We start from the raw sequence: 15,988 nt of genomic DNA, 5'->3' as shown, positions 1-15,988 counted from the left end.
GGCAGGTGTAGTTGAGGATAAGTAGAACTTTGGTTTCACAAGCCTTGATTTGGGAGAAACCTTGGGAACCAAGGCTGGCTGGGCTGTGCCTGCCCTTAGGCCACGACTGCTGGTGGATGAGGGCATGATGGTGCTTAGTCCATCTGCGGTGAAAGTCTGTTTCCTGACTTCTTCAGTGGCTTCTTTGGGCTGCACCATGACCAGTGAAGTCAGAGGTGTGACAAAATCTTATTCAAAGGACAGGTTGAGGACTTTGGCAGCCAGCAGGTGGTGAGTGCTGGCATCGTGAGCTTGGAAGTGTGTCTCCAGCAGTTTTCCAGAGGTGATGTCGGCCCAGAGGCAGCGTATGAAGTGGGCTACATTGGGGGCTGGCTCCCCTGGGCAACCAAAGACCTTCTGGCTGTTGTTGGTGGCTACCTCACTGTGGCAGGCCACAAGAAGCTGACCCCTGGGGCCACGGGTTGCCAGGTAGATGTCCAATTCCTGCTCACTTGGCCTGCCACCACCAGCTCTGAACCACCAAAGAAGTTGGGGAAAAAGGCCCAAGGGGAGGCCCCAATCAAGCCACCCAGGTGGTCCAGATGCACATCTACCAGCAGAGGCATGGAGATCTCTTCATAGAGGCCCTCCAGCTGCAGGGCTGTGTTGGTGTCCTCATATATGCGCCAGGCTGCTCCTTGGTTCTCTAGGGACAAGCGACGCAGCAGTGGGAAGTCAGCATCATCCCCAAAGGCCAAGCTGACCTTGGGACACTCTGTTGTCCAGTGCCTGACGGATGTTGGAGCGGATCACACTGGGAGTCGTCACTCCAGCCGTGGGCTCCCCATCTGTCAGGAAGATAATGAGAGGGATCCTTCCCACACTGGGGCCCCTCCCAGGCTCCTAGTTTCTATGGTTCAGCACTGAAGCAGCTGCCAGCAGGACTGCATTGATGTCAGTCCCTAATTGGAGAGCAGACTGTGAGACCATTTTTTTCTAGTAACTTCTACCCCCATTGGACACACTGGGTACCTCACCAACCTCCCAGGCAGAGTCATATCTCCTTATCTTTGCTCACACTGTTTCCGCTGCTTATCCTTCTCAAATCCCCACCCCCACACAGGCTCCCTGAGATCTGACAGTGGGGCCCACATGTCCTTGGTTTTTATCACTCCCTGTCTCAGACTGCTCTGACTGTTTCCTGGGGGGATGTCTCATTCTCTAGTCAGATTGGCAGATCCCCAAGGATAGCATCTCCACCTCCATGCTACAGGGGAAAAAAGGGCTGAGTTGTCAGGAGGTGGTGGGTGGGGGAGACTTCAGTAATCATCTGAGAGAGGATTGATCAGAAGCCACAATCAGGGCAGCAGCTTGCTCAAATACTAAGATATAAATATCTAGATTATTGATAAAATATAAAACAAAAGTTTCAGCAAATTCTTTTGAGTATGTGCTTTAAAGAGGAGGAAATTCAGCCCCAAAGAGGAATGTGTCCTAAAATACATGGAGATTTAGCTGTGCTCTTTCCACTAGGCAAAGAAACACAGAAGGAAAAAGGGACATATTTGTGTAAAATGTAACAGTGATATTTCAGACATTATGAGAGGTGAAGTGGATGGGTGCATGAAGGGAGGGTTTCAAGAATTTCCCATGTCACCACAGCCTGCCAATTTGGGTGGGTAGGTCTAACACAGCCAGCAGCTTCCACGTGCCCCAGGTAGTCCTTGGCACTGTGGACATTCTGGATGGTGGCCTGGATGGAGCCTTTGGCTTTCCAGACACTAACTGTGTCAGAAAAGGAGATGATGTTGAAGTAGTCGCTGGCTGGCAGGTTACCAAGGATCACACTCATGGCCTTTTTAGTCTGTGGGATATAGATGATGTGCAGGAGATGGACCAAGACTTGAGGTCTTGTTCAAGACTGAAAGGCTCTTTCTATACAAGGTACTAAGTGTTGCATGGTTTTAATGTTCTCTGACTCTAGCACTTTAAGTCTAGGATTCTTAGGTCAAAATGCTCTATAGGCTGTAATGGCTGAAAGCCTAGAACTGTACTGTCCAATGGTAACTGCTAGCCACATGTATTTATTTAAATGTAAATGTAAGTTAGTTGAAATTAAAGAAAAAGTTAAAATTCTGTTTCTTCATTTGCAGTAGCCGCATTTCAAGGGTTCAATAACCTCATGTGGCCAGTAGCTACTGTACTGGACACTGTTTAGAACATTTCCATCATCAAAAAAGTTCTACTGGACTGTAGTGGTCTGGAAGGTTCAAGTTCTATGCTTTCAGAGAGCTAGGATTCATGTGTTCTATGGTTTCTGAACCCATGATCAAGGATTCAATGATTCGAGGGCCCTAAAGTTTAAGAGCTTTATGACTCCAGGCAGGTATTTATAGCTACCTTTCAATGACTTTGCATGCTTTGGTTCTCTGTTCTCTCTAATCTGTTCTTCTACCTCAATTTTTGTTTCTTCCAGGCTGGTCTTCTCACCAGCCTCCAGATAACCTAGATTCCATTTCGTCTCCACAACTTTGTCCTTTACTTACTCATACCTTCATAGTTCCTTCAGTTGCTCTTTCTCTGGGCCGCCCTTCCTTGATTGCCTAGTCTGATCCATGCCCTTCGCACCCAGATATTCCCTGTCCCACATTATTTGCTGACTATCTTACGTGGAATATTTTCATTCTCCATACAGATCTTGAGCCCTCTGAGAACAGGGCTGAGATTGCTACTTCTTCTTGGCTCCCTTCTCCTTGACAAAATTTAGTATAGGGCTACGCTCAGGGAATACAATATGTAGGTTCTAGTATTAGGGTATCATTTATAGGATACTTGCTATGCTCCTGGCAGTGCACTTTAGATGCACCAGCTCATTTCATCTTCACAGCAACACAATGAAGAAGGTACTAATATTATCCTCATTTTACAAGGGATGACATTAAGGCTCAGAGAGTGGAGTGGCTAGCTCAAGGTCACACAGCTAGTCATTGAGGGACCAGGGACTCAAATCTGTATTTTGGAGGTGGTAAATCCAGTGATTTTAAGCATAATATACACCTTCAACCTTTTATAGAGGTGTGGATTCTAGAAACCACAGGAAGGACATTTGTGGCTTGCCTTTCTCTACATCTTAAACTGATAGAAGATGCCTTGAATGCTTTTAAGGGGATCAAAATCTTTCCTGCCATAAGATGAACTCAGGGGATAGGTCACACATTCTGGGATCAGGAGCTGAGCACCAGGGACTTCCCTGGTGGTCCAGTGGCTAAGACTCTGCACTCCCAATGCAGGGGGCCCCGGTTCAATCCCTGGTCAGGGAACTAGATCCCACATGCCGCATCTAAGAGTTCTCATGCGGCAACAAAGATCCTGCATGCTGCAACTAAAAAAAAAAAAAAAAAAAAAAAAGATCCCACATGCTGAAACTAAAAGGATCCCACATGCCACAAAGAAGATTCCACACGCTGCAACTAAGACCCGGAGCAGCCAAATAAATAAATATTTAAAAAAGAAAAAAGGATCTGAGCACCATATTCCTGCTTCCATTGAGAGGGCTGACACATAAAGGATGGCCTTCCCTGAGAATCTCCTGTTATCCAGGGACAGATTACATTTTTAAAAGTATGTTGTTTAATCTCCTATTACTTTGAGATTTTCCAGCTATCTTTCTGTTGCTGATTTCTAGTTTTATTCCATTTAGTCTGAGAGCATACTTTGTATGATTTATATTATTTTAAATTTGTTAAGATGTGTTTTATGGCCCACAATGTAGTCTATCTTGGCAAATGTTCCACATGAGCTTGGGGCAAATGTGTATTGTGCTGTTGTTGGATGAAGCGTTGTGTAGATGTCAGTTAGATTTAATTAAATGATGGTGCTGTTCAGTTCAACAATGTCCTTATGGATTTTCTGCCTGCTGGATATGTCCATTTCTGATATAGGGAAGTTGAAGTCTCCAGCTACAATAGTGCATTTGTCCATTTATCCTTGCAGTTCTATCAATTTTTGCCTCATGTATTTTGACACTCTAATGTTAGGTGCATACACATTAAGGATTATTATGTCTTTTTGGAGAATCGACCCTTTTACCATAATATAATGCACCTTTTAATCCCTGACAATTTACTTGCTCTGAAGTGTACTTGGTCTGAAATTAATATAACTGTTCCAGCTTTCTTTTGATTAGTGTTAGCATGGTATATGTTCTTTGCATCCCATTACTTTTATCTATCTGTGTCTTTATATTTAAAATGGGCTTCTTGTAGAAAACGTAGTTGGTTTTTGTTTTTGTTTTGTTTTAATTGACACTGACAGCTTCTGCCTTTTTTTAATTTTTAAAATTTTGTTATGGTAAAAACACTTAACATGAGATCTAGTCTTTTAAATTTTTAAGCAATTTTTAAGTCGGCCGTACTTTTTTTTTTAACATCTTTATTGGAGTATAATTGCTTTAAAATGGTGTGTCAGTTTCTGCTCTATAACAAAGTGAATCAGCTATACATAAACATATTATATGGAAGCTTCTGTCTTTTAATTGGTATATTTAGACAAGTCATCATTAAAGTGATTACTGATATAATTAGATTAATATTTGCTATATTTTAAACTGTTTTCTCTGTTTCCCTTTTTTTTTTCTTTGTCTCCTACTCTTTTCCTGCCTTCTCTGGTTTCAGTCGAGTGTATTATATGGTCCCATTGTCTCTTGTCTCTTAGCATATCCATTATGTTAAGAAAATTTCTTAGTGGTTGCCCTGGAGTTTGCAACATGCCTTTACAACTAATTCCAGTCCACATTCAAATAACACTATACAGCTTTATGAATAGTTCAAATACCTTGTGACAGAGTAGTCCAATTCCTCTATCTTGTCCTTTATAACATTGCTGTCATTAATTTCACTTATCAGTAAACTATATTCACTGAATACATTGTTGCTATTATTATTTTGAACAAATCGTTATCTGTTAGATCAATTACTTAAAAAATAAAATATATTATTTTACTTTTATTTATTCTTTCTCTAACAATCTTCCTTTCTTTATGTAGATCCAAGTATCTGAGCTATCCCGTTTTCATTCTCTATGGAGAACTTCTTTTAACATTTAGCTGTGCAAGACAGGTCTACTGGTGACAATTCTCTCAATATTTGTTTGGCTGATAAAGTCTTTATTTTTCACTTTGGAAGGACAATTTTGCTGCATACAGAATTCAAAGTGAGTGGTTTTTTCCTTCAACACTTTGAATATTTCACTACACTCTCCTTTTCCTTGCATGGTTTCTCAAGAGAAATTCAATGTAATTCTTATTCCTGTTCCTCTGTAAGTAAGATATTATTTTCTGTGGGCTTTTACAGGACTTTCTCTGTCTTTAATTTTCTGCAGGTCGAATAGGATATGCCTACATGCACATTTCTTGGTATTTATCCTGCTTAGTGTTCTCTGAGCTTCCTGGACCTGTGGTTTGATGGATGTAATTTATTTTGGAAAATTTGATTCTGTTATTCCTCCAAATATTTCTTTTGTTACTTTCTCTCTTTCTTTTCCTTATGGTATTCCCATTACACATGTTACACTTTTGTACATGTACACTGTTCTTGGATATTTTGTCTTTGTTTTTTTTTTTAACATCTTCATTGGAGTATAATTGCTTTACAATGATGTGTTAGTTTCTGCTCTACAACAAAGTGAATCAGCTATACATATACATATATCCCCATATCTCCTCCCTCTTGCGTCTCCCTCCCACTCTCCCTATCCCACCCCCCCCATCCCACCCCGCTAGATGGTCACAAAGCACCGAGCTGATCTCCCTGTGCTATGCGGCTGCTTCCCACTAGCTATCTATTTTACATTTGGTAGTATATATAAGTCCAGCCACTCTCTCACTTCGTCCCAGCTTACCCTTCCCCCCCCCCGTGTCCTCAAGTCCATTCTCTACGTCTGTGTCTTTATTCCTGTCCTGCCCCTAGGTTCTTCAGAACCATTTTTTTTTAGATTCCATATATGTGTATATATATATATATATATATATATATATTTCATTCTTTTTTTCTCTTTGCTTTTCAGTTTGGGAAGTTTCTATCTTCAAGTTCATTGATTCTTTCTTTGGCCATGTTCAGTCTCCTAATGAGCCCACCAAAGGCATTTTTCATTCCTGTTACAGTGTTTTATATTTCTAGTATTCTTTTTAATTTTCTTAGGATATCCGTCTCTGCTTAAATTTGCCATCTGTTCTTCTATGTTGCCCACTTTTCCCATTAGAACCCTTAGCATATTAGTCATACTTATTTTAAATTCCTGGTCTGATAATTTCTAAGCTCTGCCATATCAGTTTGGTTCTGATGCTTGATTCATTTCTTCAGATTGTGTTTTTCCTTTTAGCACTCTTTGTATATTTTTGTTGAAAGCCAGACATGGGGTATGAGGTAAAAGGAACTGAAGTAAATAGACCTTTAGTGTGAGGTTTTATGTTTATCTTGTTAGGAGTTAGGTTGTGTTTGTTGGTTGCTGCAGTTGTGGGTGTCAGAGGCTAAAAGTGTTTTTAGAGTCCTTGTTTTTGTTTCCTATGTTATCTTGGATTTCCCTAGAGACTCTTTCATAAATAGAGTACAGGCTTCCAGTTCTTTCAACTGTAACCTCCTGCTTTTACACAAGAACCCAGCTGATATGATGGTCATGCATGGGGGGAGGAGAAACATTCTATAGTTCTAGGATTAGGTCTCAGTCTTTTAGGGCACCTAGCCCCTGGAATATGCTCATCATAAGTTCTTTCAGCTTTTTTCCTGCCTTAGATGAAATGGGAAGACTAAAAAGGTTTGGAGTTAGGTATATCCCTTCCCATACATTAAAGGCTAGAGGAGACAGTTTTCAATACTTCCTTCTCCCAGTTTCGTTATATTCTCATAAAACACAAGTCAGTTAGCCTTAGGTCCCATGGGCTCTGTGGTTCAAAATGTCAAGGTAAAAAGGTTACACTGTCCCAAGACACTAGAACTGTATATTTCTAGAACCCTAGAGTACGATGCTTTGAAACGCTGCATCCAGAAATTTATGGATTCAGGCTCTAAAGTAAAAATCTCTTTGAACTATGTCTCCAGGATTCTGTTTCAAGGGTGCTCTGGTAGGTGGGGTACAAGGCTGAAGCCTAGATGGACCCAAGACTCTATGGCTTCTAAGTACTATAAAACCAGTGCACTGTATTCTTCTGTCTATATAGTCAAACAAAACAAAACAAAGCAAAGCTGTGGCCCCTTGACAGTTCTGAATCTAAAATGACTACAGTTTTAATGTTTCTGACTCATGCTTTATGATGCCAGAGTACTCTAGCCCAAAGTCGCTATGACTCTGGGCCTTTATGAGACCTGGAGGTTTGTGGTTGAGGCTCTTGATGGGTTCAGGCCCCATACTCCTATATTTCAGTGTTCCTAGGATTCTGTGGCTCCATGTCTACGTGGCTCCTGATATGTAAGGCACCAAGACTCTAAGGTAAGCCTAGGCCTATAAGGTCCAAAGGTGATGGGATGGCAGGGTGTCTTGTCTCAGGGAATGACTGCACCAGCACTCTCTGCTTTCTGAGCTTTATAAATCAAGAGCAATGAACGATCCCCGGGGTCCTTGTTACCTGCTTCATTTTGGTACCAAACATGGAGCCGCTCGCGTCAATAACAAACACCACATTTTTCTTAACAGGTGGAAGGCTTCTGGGTGCAAACTAATGAACAAAATAGGCATCGCAAATCTGGAAAAAAAAGAATTGGAATCAACAAAAACTGTGAAAGCCAGACTAAATCAAGTCCCCTCTTATTTTGCTGCATAAAACCCTGCTCTTTTCCTTCCTAGGCCTTATCACGGTTGCTATTAAATAGGCATTTGTGGGATTGTTTGCTCAATGTCCATCTCCTCCCCCAGAAGTGTATCTCTGCTGATCAGGCTGCCAGCCCAGGGCCTGCCCCTGAGCTGTGGAGAAAATGAGACTGGCTTGTGGCCCAAGGCTCCAGGGATCAGGATCTCTGTAATATGTGAGTTCCTGTCTGTGAGAGCTGGGCTTGCATAGTCTTGAGGGCCCCTAGGGACGTTTTGCCTGGGCTCCAGGAACTGAGAGTGTTGTTTTAACCTCCCTCTATAGAGTGAGCCTGAGGCCCGGCTCCATTGCTGCCAGGGGCTGGGAGTTTGCAGGGCCTCCCTCTCCTCCTCAAACCTCCTTTCTGCTGTTGCTGGGCAGAGCAGGGAGGGGAGGAGGGAGCAGAGGCTGGCTGAGCTATTTGTTCAGAGGGGATTGGTTAGACCAGGTGCAGATGTCTTGGGCTATCGGGGATATGATTGGCTGCTGACCCCCTTCCCCCACTCCATCTCTCCTTCTGCAGAGCCTGGGGCCTGGGACAGTTGAGGGAAGGGGAGGGGGAAGCTGGAAGGGCCCCCAGGACCAGTGGCAGCTCAGCCTAAGGAAGTATAGGCTTGCTGAGGGTCTGTGCCGCCCAGGAGCCCGAAGCAAGCTCTGTCCTGGGATAACCAGCTTACTTTCCTCTCAGCCCTTCAGGCATTCTCTGGTCACAAAGCTGGACACACTATCTCCTCCCATCTTGGAGGGCGGGAGGGGGGTGGTGGAGAGCAGGAAGGAGACGGGAGGACATCTTGCTCTTCCCCTCCACCCCAGCCTTTGAATTAATTCACAAGCACAAGCGTAGGCTTTGTCTGCACTTTTTTCTGACCCTCTACAGCAGTTCCCCAAGCCCTGGGTCAACCATCCTGCAACTGCCCAAGCCACAAGCAGAGTCCAGCTGTCCTTCTGTGTTCTTCCCATACCTGGGTAGGTGAGAGCTTCTGGGAAAATCACATGCCTACCTCTCCATGGTCCCAGGCTCACCAGTGGTCCCACACCTCACATCCTATTGTATAAACCAGAGGCATGACCCAGGTCACCAACCTCTCACACTCCCTTCAGCTGTCATGCCACCCCATTCTCAGGAAATGCCTCCCCTCCCTCTTCATGAAAAAATTAAGGGCATCAAGCCATGTCCCTTGGAATGCCCACCCCACCCTTTCGCAGGGTCCACACACCTATATGCCTCCTCCCTCTACTGAAAGACAAAACAATCCTTCCCTGACCCCATGCATGCCCAGCCTCCAGTACCTCCTCCATTAGCCAGACTCCTACTCTCCAACCCAGCCCATGCACCCAAATGTGTCTTCTTTAGAGTTTAAAAATGTTGGTGTCTTTTCCATCCACTAAGACAACCTCCTTTCATCCCAATCCCACCCAAACTTCAAATCAGCTCCTTTCTGCCCGGTAGCATGCCAAGGTAATGAACTCAACAGCTGCAATGATCTTCTCACCTCCGGTTTACTCCTCTGCCCACTGCACACTGGCTCCCACCCCCACCGCTGATCCATCTCTCACCAAAGGTAGCAACGACCAGTTGGTTGGAAAGCTCAGTGGGTGTATTGCAGTTCTCATCAGACTGCACCTCCCTGATATATTTCACAATTGACAATCACTTCTGCTCCTCAGAAGAATCTTTCCCCCTGGGATCCAGAGAGGATGAACACTCCTTATTCTCCTACCAGCTCTCAGGCCCATCGGATTCAGTGTCTTTCTTCAGCTCCATTTCCCCCCCATCCCTTAAACAGTGTTGCCTAATATATGTCTGTCATGGCATGCAAGGAAAATGATTACATTTGTGTAGCACAATGGATGGAAGTGGTGGGGATTTACCGCCATGAATAGGCTGATGGCAGCTCATGGAGCCAGATACCCCAAGGGCTGTGGAGATCAATAGCACCTAGACTGGGAAGCTCTACCTTAGCAGCTGCCATCCTGGATCTGCTCTTCTGGCTCTATACATTTGGCCTGGGTCACCTCCCTAGCTCTCTTGGATTCAACCCCTGTATCTCCACTGCTGACCCCACAACTCTTTCCCCAGTCCAATGCTCTTCACACTTCCCCCTCCACAACTTCATACCCACTCACCACTGGACCTGTTCCCTTGGATGGCTGAAGACTCCAATGTATGCTGCCCAAACAACAAATTCATTACCTTCCTCCCATCTCACCCTTGTGTATCTTTGTCATTTAGAGGCACCATCATCCACATGGTCACTCCAGACACAAACCTGAGTGTCACCGCTGAATCCTCCTGTGTCCCTCACTCCACACATCCAACCAGCAACAAATTCATGCTGGTTTGATCTGCTGGATATGTCGCAGGCCCAACCCTCCTCACCATCCCAAACTAATGAAGCCCAAATTTAGGGCTCCTTTCCCTCTGGTTTCCCTGCTTCTCCTGGGGGCCCTCCCATCCATGCATCGTTGCAGCAGCTGCACGGTCTGGTGTTTCTAAACACAAACCTCATAGCGTCATTCCCTCTCAGGGCTCCCTGGGCATGTTCAACATAAATTTTATGTTCCTTATCAAGCCCCTGCAGCACTCATGCCCTTCAGTCTCACCTCTTAGCATTTCTTGGGCCTCAAATCAGCACTCCAGGAACTCCAATCCACTTGTAGTTCCCTACACACCCCTGGATATTTCCAGCCTCCATTCTTTGTATCATGCAGCCCTCAGTTTACTAGACTGCCTTTGCCTTCTGAGAGCCCCCTTCCCAACTTGGTACACTTCTTTGAATTCTTTACGACCCAGGTCAGGCTCCCTGACCTCCTCACCCCTCATGATGGCTTCCATCATACTTATGTTGTCATCGACAAAGCACTTCTCATCTTGTGTCATTCTCGTGTCTCTCTGTTTCACCTGGAGACAGTGAATAAGTTCTGTGTGTGATTCACTTCAGGGTTCCTGACATCAGCCAGCAGTGGGCATAATGGATTAGGTGCCCATGGAGTGAGTGTGTTGGGCTTTGAAAGGTGGGCATCCTCAAGTAAAATGGTAGGTGAACTGAGGGGTTCTTGGTTGGGGGATGCAGGAATCATAGCACACAGTGGATGGGAGTATCAGTCGTACTATTTAATGCCTAGTTCCATCTGTTCTATCTGTATCTTTACTCCAGGCAATGGTGGAGAGGTAAAGAATGAACAAGCAGACAATGCCTCAGTTCACATGTGCACGCACACGCGCACACACACAGACACACGCACACACACACACAGCCCAGAACACCAGGTTAAGGCCCTGCTGCCACCTACTGGCATGATACCCTCAGCTCCTATTCTGAGAGAGTGAATTCCTTCTATTCCCCTTACACAACAGGCCTCTGTCATACCTCTGTGCCTCTGCATATGCTATTCCCCTCTCTCTGCATGCCCTCCCCTTCATCCTATCGGCCCAGGTGGGGGTAAAGTCTATTCAGTTTGCCTATGCTAATTTAAAGGCCAACTCGTTCATGAAGGCTCTCGTGAAACCCTCCTCAGTGGTATGCATACGTAACCCATTACAGATTAATACACAGCCCTTAGAACCTTTTATGACTGCTCTGGCTCTATGTATCGGGTTACCTCAGGATGGGACATTTCCAAAGGGAGATGAGGGGCTGTGTCCAACTCATTCCTGACTTCCCAGAGTCACTGAGGGCAGGACTGGGCTAAAGCAGTTTCCTGCTTGATGGAGAGGAGTCCACACATGAATGAATGAATGAATGAATAAGTAAGTGCATGAGGAGAGGTGTAACCAAAGCACTATATTAGCCCAGAACAGAGAGAGGAATTGTAAGTGGGGTGGGGGTCATCATGGAGGTGGCACTGAAGCAAGGTTTTCAGGGATGAGGAGGACACTTACCAGTGGAAAAAGGAGGGAGAAGACATTCCCAGGGTGGCAGATAGTATGAGCACATACTCAGGCACAGATGACTGGCAGGTTCAGGTGCTTTGGGACATTGGTGTGTGGTGTGGCGTAGTGTGGGGCAGCTGGAGGATGGTTTGTGTGCTGGAGGTAGTGAGAGGTGTGGTGGGAGAAGCAGGCTGGGACCAGACATCTCAGGCTGCCATGCAATTGTTGTTGTCAAGCCAAGCGTCCCGGATCAGGCTCTATCCGTCTGCTAGAGCCTGAAGGGACCTCTTCACATTCTTCGTGAGTGTGTGAGCTCAGAATTTAAGGGCTCCCTGTTTAGGCAAATGGCTCAAGTGAGGCAAAAAGAATTTTTAAAACTTAGAGACATCCAGAAAGCCCAAGGGAACATGAGAGTATCAGAGCTGCAGAACGTGTGAGAGACTAATCACTGGCCATTGGTTCCTTTCCAAAAGGTCTGGTTAAGAGTGGGCTATGACTTGCTTCAGTTAGGAATGTATTCACCTGGATCTTGATTCAGTTTATGCAGTTCCGGGTCTCCAACGCTTTGGGGGACACGTGTGCCTCACCAGGTGTGAAGTCATGTGTCGCTACACACCGTCCTGTCCGTGTTCACTAGTCCTCACTGATCCCTAGGGAGAAACAAACGCACACCTTGGGGAGGCCAGCGCCTTGTTTCCCAGGCCTGTCCGACTGCAGAGCCCACGCGCTTTCCATCCCCCTGGCCCTCTGTCCTGCACGTCTCCAACGATGTCCTCCATGACTACATCATACTGGACCACGAAGTCGGCCCTGATGCCTGAACTGGAGAAGGCAGACTGGTCTTGCAGTGTCGCGCAGAAGGTAATTCGGACACTGGTCTCTCCCCTCTCAATCCTGGTGGATGGGGGTGAGTCAGCCTCACCTGCATGGGTGGGGAGGGGGTAGGTGGGATGGAGAGCTCGCCAGGCAGAAAGCCAGGTAAAGGGACATCAAAAGAGGCAATATCTGGGGAGGGTGAGAAGTAAGCCCTGCACCACCTGCTGTTCCTTTGGCCTGCAACGCCCCTCCACCCGCCCAAATGCTACATTCCTCTCCCAATCCTACAACCAGCTCCCCCTACTCTGCCTCTTCCACGGGCCCAGCCTGACAGACCCAGCCCCCACTCAGCTCCCAGCCTCTGGCAGCCTGGCCCTCACTCACAACTTCATCCTGGCTCATTTGCCATCCATCCCGCAAGCCCAGTCTCTGGAGGAGTGTCACGTCCCCAGGAGCCTGGATCTCCTCCCGGAGAGACCGTGTCGTGTGTGTTGTGGAGAGAGACAGATACACAGTCAGGGCCTCGGTCTCCTCCCATGCCCCTTACTGCTGTGGGAAACTGCAGCCCAGCAACGTTCTCTTCTAGATAGAATTTCATGTGTTTCCTCCCCCCTCTGGCTTCTTGACTCTCAGAATCACGTGTGTGAATAAGACTTTTAGCGCCTCATGAAATCACAGATGAACTTCTGGTCCCGGATGTTTGCTGAGCTGACCACAAGATCAACTCCTCTGGAATTTCAGCCCAAGACAAATGTCCATTTAGACATGCCTCTGTGCCTCCTTTTTTCCAGAAAATGGAAACTAGGGAATTCTGCTCCCCGCCCCCCTTTCCTGCTACAGCTGTCAGGAAGCTTAGGGGCAAACTGAGCCCCCATACTCTCTGAGGCGTCTGCTTACATACATTCCCTTGGCTTCCTTCCTTTCAGAGGTCTTTGTTCTGTTTTATCCCCACAGGACTGGCTCTCCCCTCCGTTTTAACCTTTAAGGAGAAGGGGGGGAGGGAGCTGCCATTTATAGCTTAGGGTTTAAGCATGCAGGCTCCAAGGACTCAGATGCTGCCTGTGGGCCCCTGGACAAGTTATTCACACTCTCTAAGCCTCAGGCTCCTCATCTGTAGCACGGGAAGGATAATAGCTCCTCTTTCATAGACAGTGTTTGTGCAAATTCGATGAGATCATTTATGTAAAGCACTTGGAACCATACTTGGATCTTAGTAAGTGCTCGATAAGGCTAAATGATTACAGTTATCATCAGGTCTTCATTACTCTGTACCAGTGATTTGCAGAGAGGAATTTTCTCAAATTCTCACAGTGCTCCTGGGCCATCGATTGCACGTCCTCATCGTACAGACGGGAAAACTGAAGCCGAGCCAGTGAGTGATTTGCCTGCTGCCCCACCTTTGGAGAAGGTCAAAGCTGGGATTTGAACCCAGGTCTGTGTCTGTCTCTCTCTTGTCTGTATTCCATACTGTCTCTCTGGGTCAGCAGGGTCCAAGTAGGTAGGACATCCGAAGCTAAACAGTTTAGTGAGAGTGGCCACATGACATGGGTGATTTCTCTGTGCCTGTCCACTTGTCCCTCAGCGGAGGCGTCTAGGCCGGACCTGTGGTTCTCCAATATGACTGGACATCAAGTTCACTTGCAAATGGGTTAAAAAGATAGGTTCCTGGGCCCCTCCCCAACCTCCTGAAGCAGACTTCAGGAGGGTGGGGTCCAGGAATCTGTATTCTCACAGCTCACATAGCGATTCTGCTGTAGCCAGCGTGGCCTTCAAACACCTTGAGGTGAAAAAGCAAACACCTTGAGATGAAGTTTGAAGCAAGCTTGGCAGCCAGGACGTCTCTCTGGCATACAGGGCCTGAGATGATGTCCTCTGGGGCAGCCTGCACTTCACACTGTCCTCCCATTGCCCTTCCATTCTCAGTGGTGATTCCAGAGGAAAGTAACTGTGGGCTCTGAATCTCTTAGCATTGCCAACATATGATTTCATGGAGCTGACCCAGCAACCCCTTCTCCACTTTTTACAATTTCCGGAGGGAAATCACCACTGCGGGAAATGTGGGACTTGTTGGTTTCACACAGCTTGCAAGGATGAGACCAAGTTTGTAACTGAAATATTTTCAACTCTAAACATGCCCTCTTCTCCTTGTTTGAATGGGAAAGGAACCTAGGGCAGAAGTGGTATTAGAGGGAAGCAGAGGGAAAAGGGGCAGCTTCCCATTTAGGGAAGGCCAGTCTTATGGTTGACCTGTAGTGCTGCTCACATACTTGTGTGGGTGTTGGTGTGCAGGCGGCTGGTCCTCAGAGGTGGTACGTGAAGATATCCAATGCCTGTCTTTTCTGACACTGTGATCTCTATACTCAGCCTTGTCACCAATTGTCGGGGTCTCAGGCTCACCACCAGCTGGTTCTGGTCCTGGTGCCGCTGCAGCAGCTCCTCGTAGGTGAGAAAAAAAGTCACCTTTGTGGCTGTTGTCAGGCTGGTGAAGATGTGAAACTTCTCTGATTCTCAGTCCCTGGTCTTGAAAGGGAGGAGGATGAGAGAGATGGGATCTCGTGAGGAGGAGGGGAGCTGTTAGATGACCTAGTTCGGCTACCCCCTCTCTGGCCCCAGCAGACCTGGCCAGGCTTCCGTTTCAACTAAGTCCCTCGACCACAGTTAGTTATTCACTCCCCCACTTGTTAAACTGTCTCTCTCCCTCATTCATCCTCTTAAATATTCTGCCTAAGAAATTCTATCACAGGCAGCTTACCCATAAGGAAACTATGTTAGTGAAAATCTGAATCTACAATAAAACAATAAGGGACTAATGATTTGTTTTATAAAAAGAGGTTTCAACTTACACACAATGCCTCTTTCCCTTCAAATAACCCCTCACGCCCACCCCTCCCCCATGCTTTAGACTAAGCTTGTTTATATGGCATTAATTCCTCAGTATGCAGTAACCAAACCTAAAGTTTCCGTGCTTGATGAAACTCTTTTGGAGGCTGGGAGGAAACACTGAAGGAAGACAATACACTTCTGCCAGCAGAATGGAACTCAGTTAGGAAACAGGATTTGATTTAGAGAAATCTCACTTGAACATAACCTTACCGGAAGATGCCAGTTCTTAAATAAGCCACATCCTGCTGGCAGGAGGAAAGTGGAAGTAGTGAAGTAAACTCCCATTTATTGAACACCTACTCTCTTATAGGTTTTGCTATTCATTAACTCACCTCATCTTCATGTAATCCTATGAAGTAGAGATCATTATCCCCACTTTACAGAGGTAGAGATTGAGGCCAAGTGAGAACATGTGTAAGCCCCTGATCACACACCTAAGATGAACTTGTCATGTTTCAGACTGGTTGGAGTCTTACCTGATGCCTACATGAGCAGCTATTTTTTCCTTGCTGATGGGCTTCCTCATAGATTTTCTTTGCCTGGTGCTTCTCTTTGACTTCTGCAATGTAGACTTTATTGTTGGTGGTCCTGATGGAGCA

General features: G+C 46.1%; 1 protein-coding gene across 1 annotated transcript in view; it reads right to left on the bottom strand.

The window, feature by feature from the left end:
- The window catches only part of ITIH6 (inter-alpha-trypsin inhibitor heavy chain family member 6), a gene marked incomplete at both ends in the record, with an annotated part of 40,829 nt that overhangs the window by 18,368 nt on the left and 6,473 nt on the right, over positions 1-15,988 (bottom strand). Inside the window, 14 exon segments of the mRNA XM_081223094.1 lie at positions 2-228; positions 232-488; positions 491-746; positions 748-882; positions 886-941; positions 1,672-1,843; positions 7,598-7,687; positions 7,691-7,714; positions 10,087-10,162; positions 12,363-12,612; positions 14,774-15,014; positions 15,018-15,021; positions 15,866-15,885; positions 15,887-15,977. Coding sequence (XP_081079220.1) covers positions 2-228; positions 232-488; positions 491-746; positions 748-882; positions 886-941; positions 1,672-1,843; positions 7,598-7,687; positions 7,691-7,714; positions 10,087-10,162; positions 12,363-12,612; positions 14,774-15,014; positions 15,018-15,021; positions 15,866-15,885; positions 15,887-15,977 — 1,899 coding nt within the window.

Source organism: Mesoplodon bidens (assembly GCF_964165515.1).
Source record: "Mesoplodon bidens genome assembly, chromosome: X".
NCBI lineage: Eukaryota > Metazoa > Chordata > Mammalia > Artiodactyla > Ziphiidae > Mesoplodon > Mesoplodon bidens.
The sequence above is the reverse complement of the archived record's forward strand: the minus strand, read 5'-3'. Positions and strand labels throughout refer to the sequence as shown.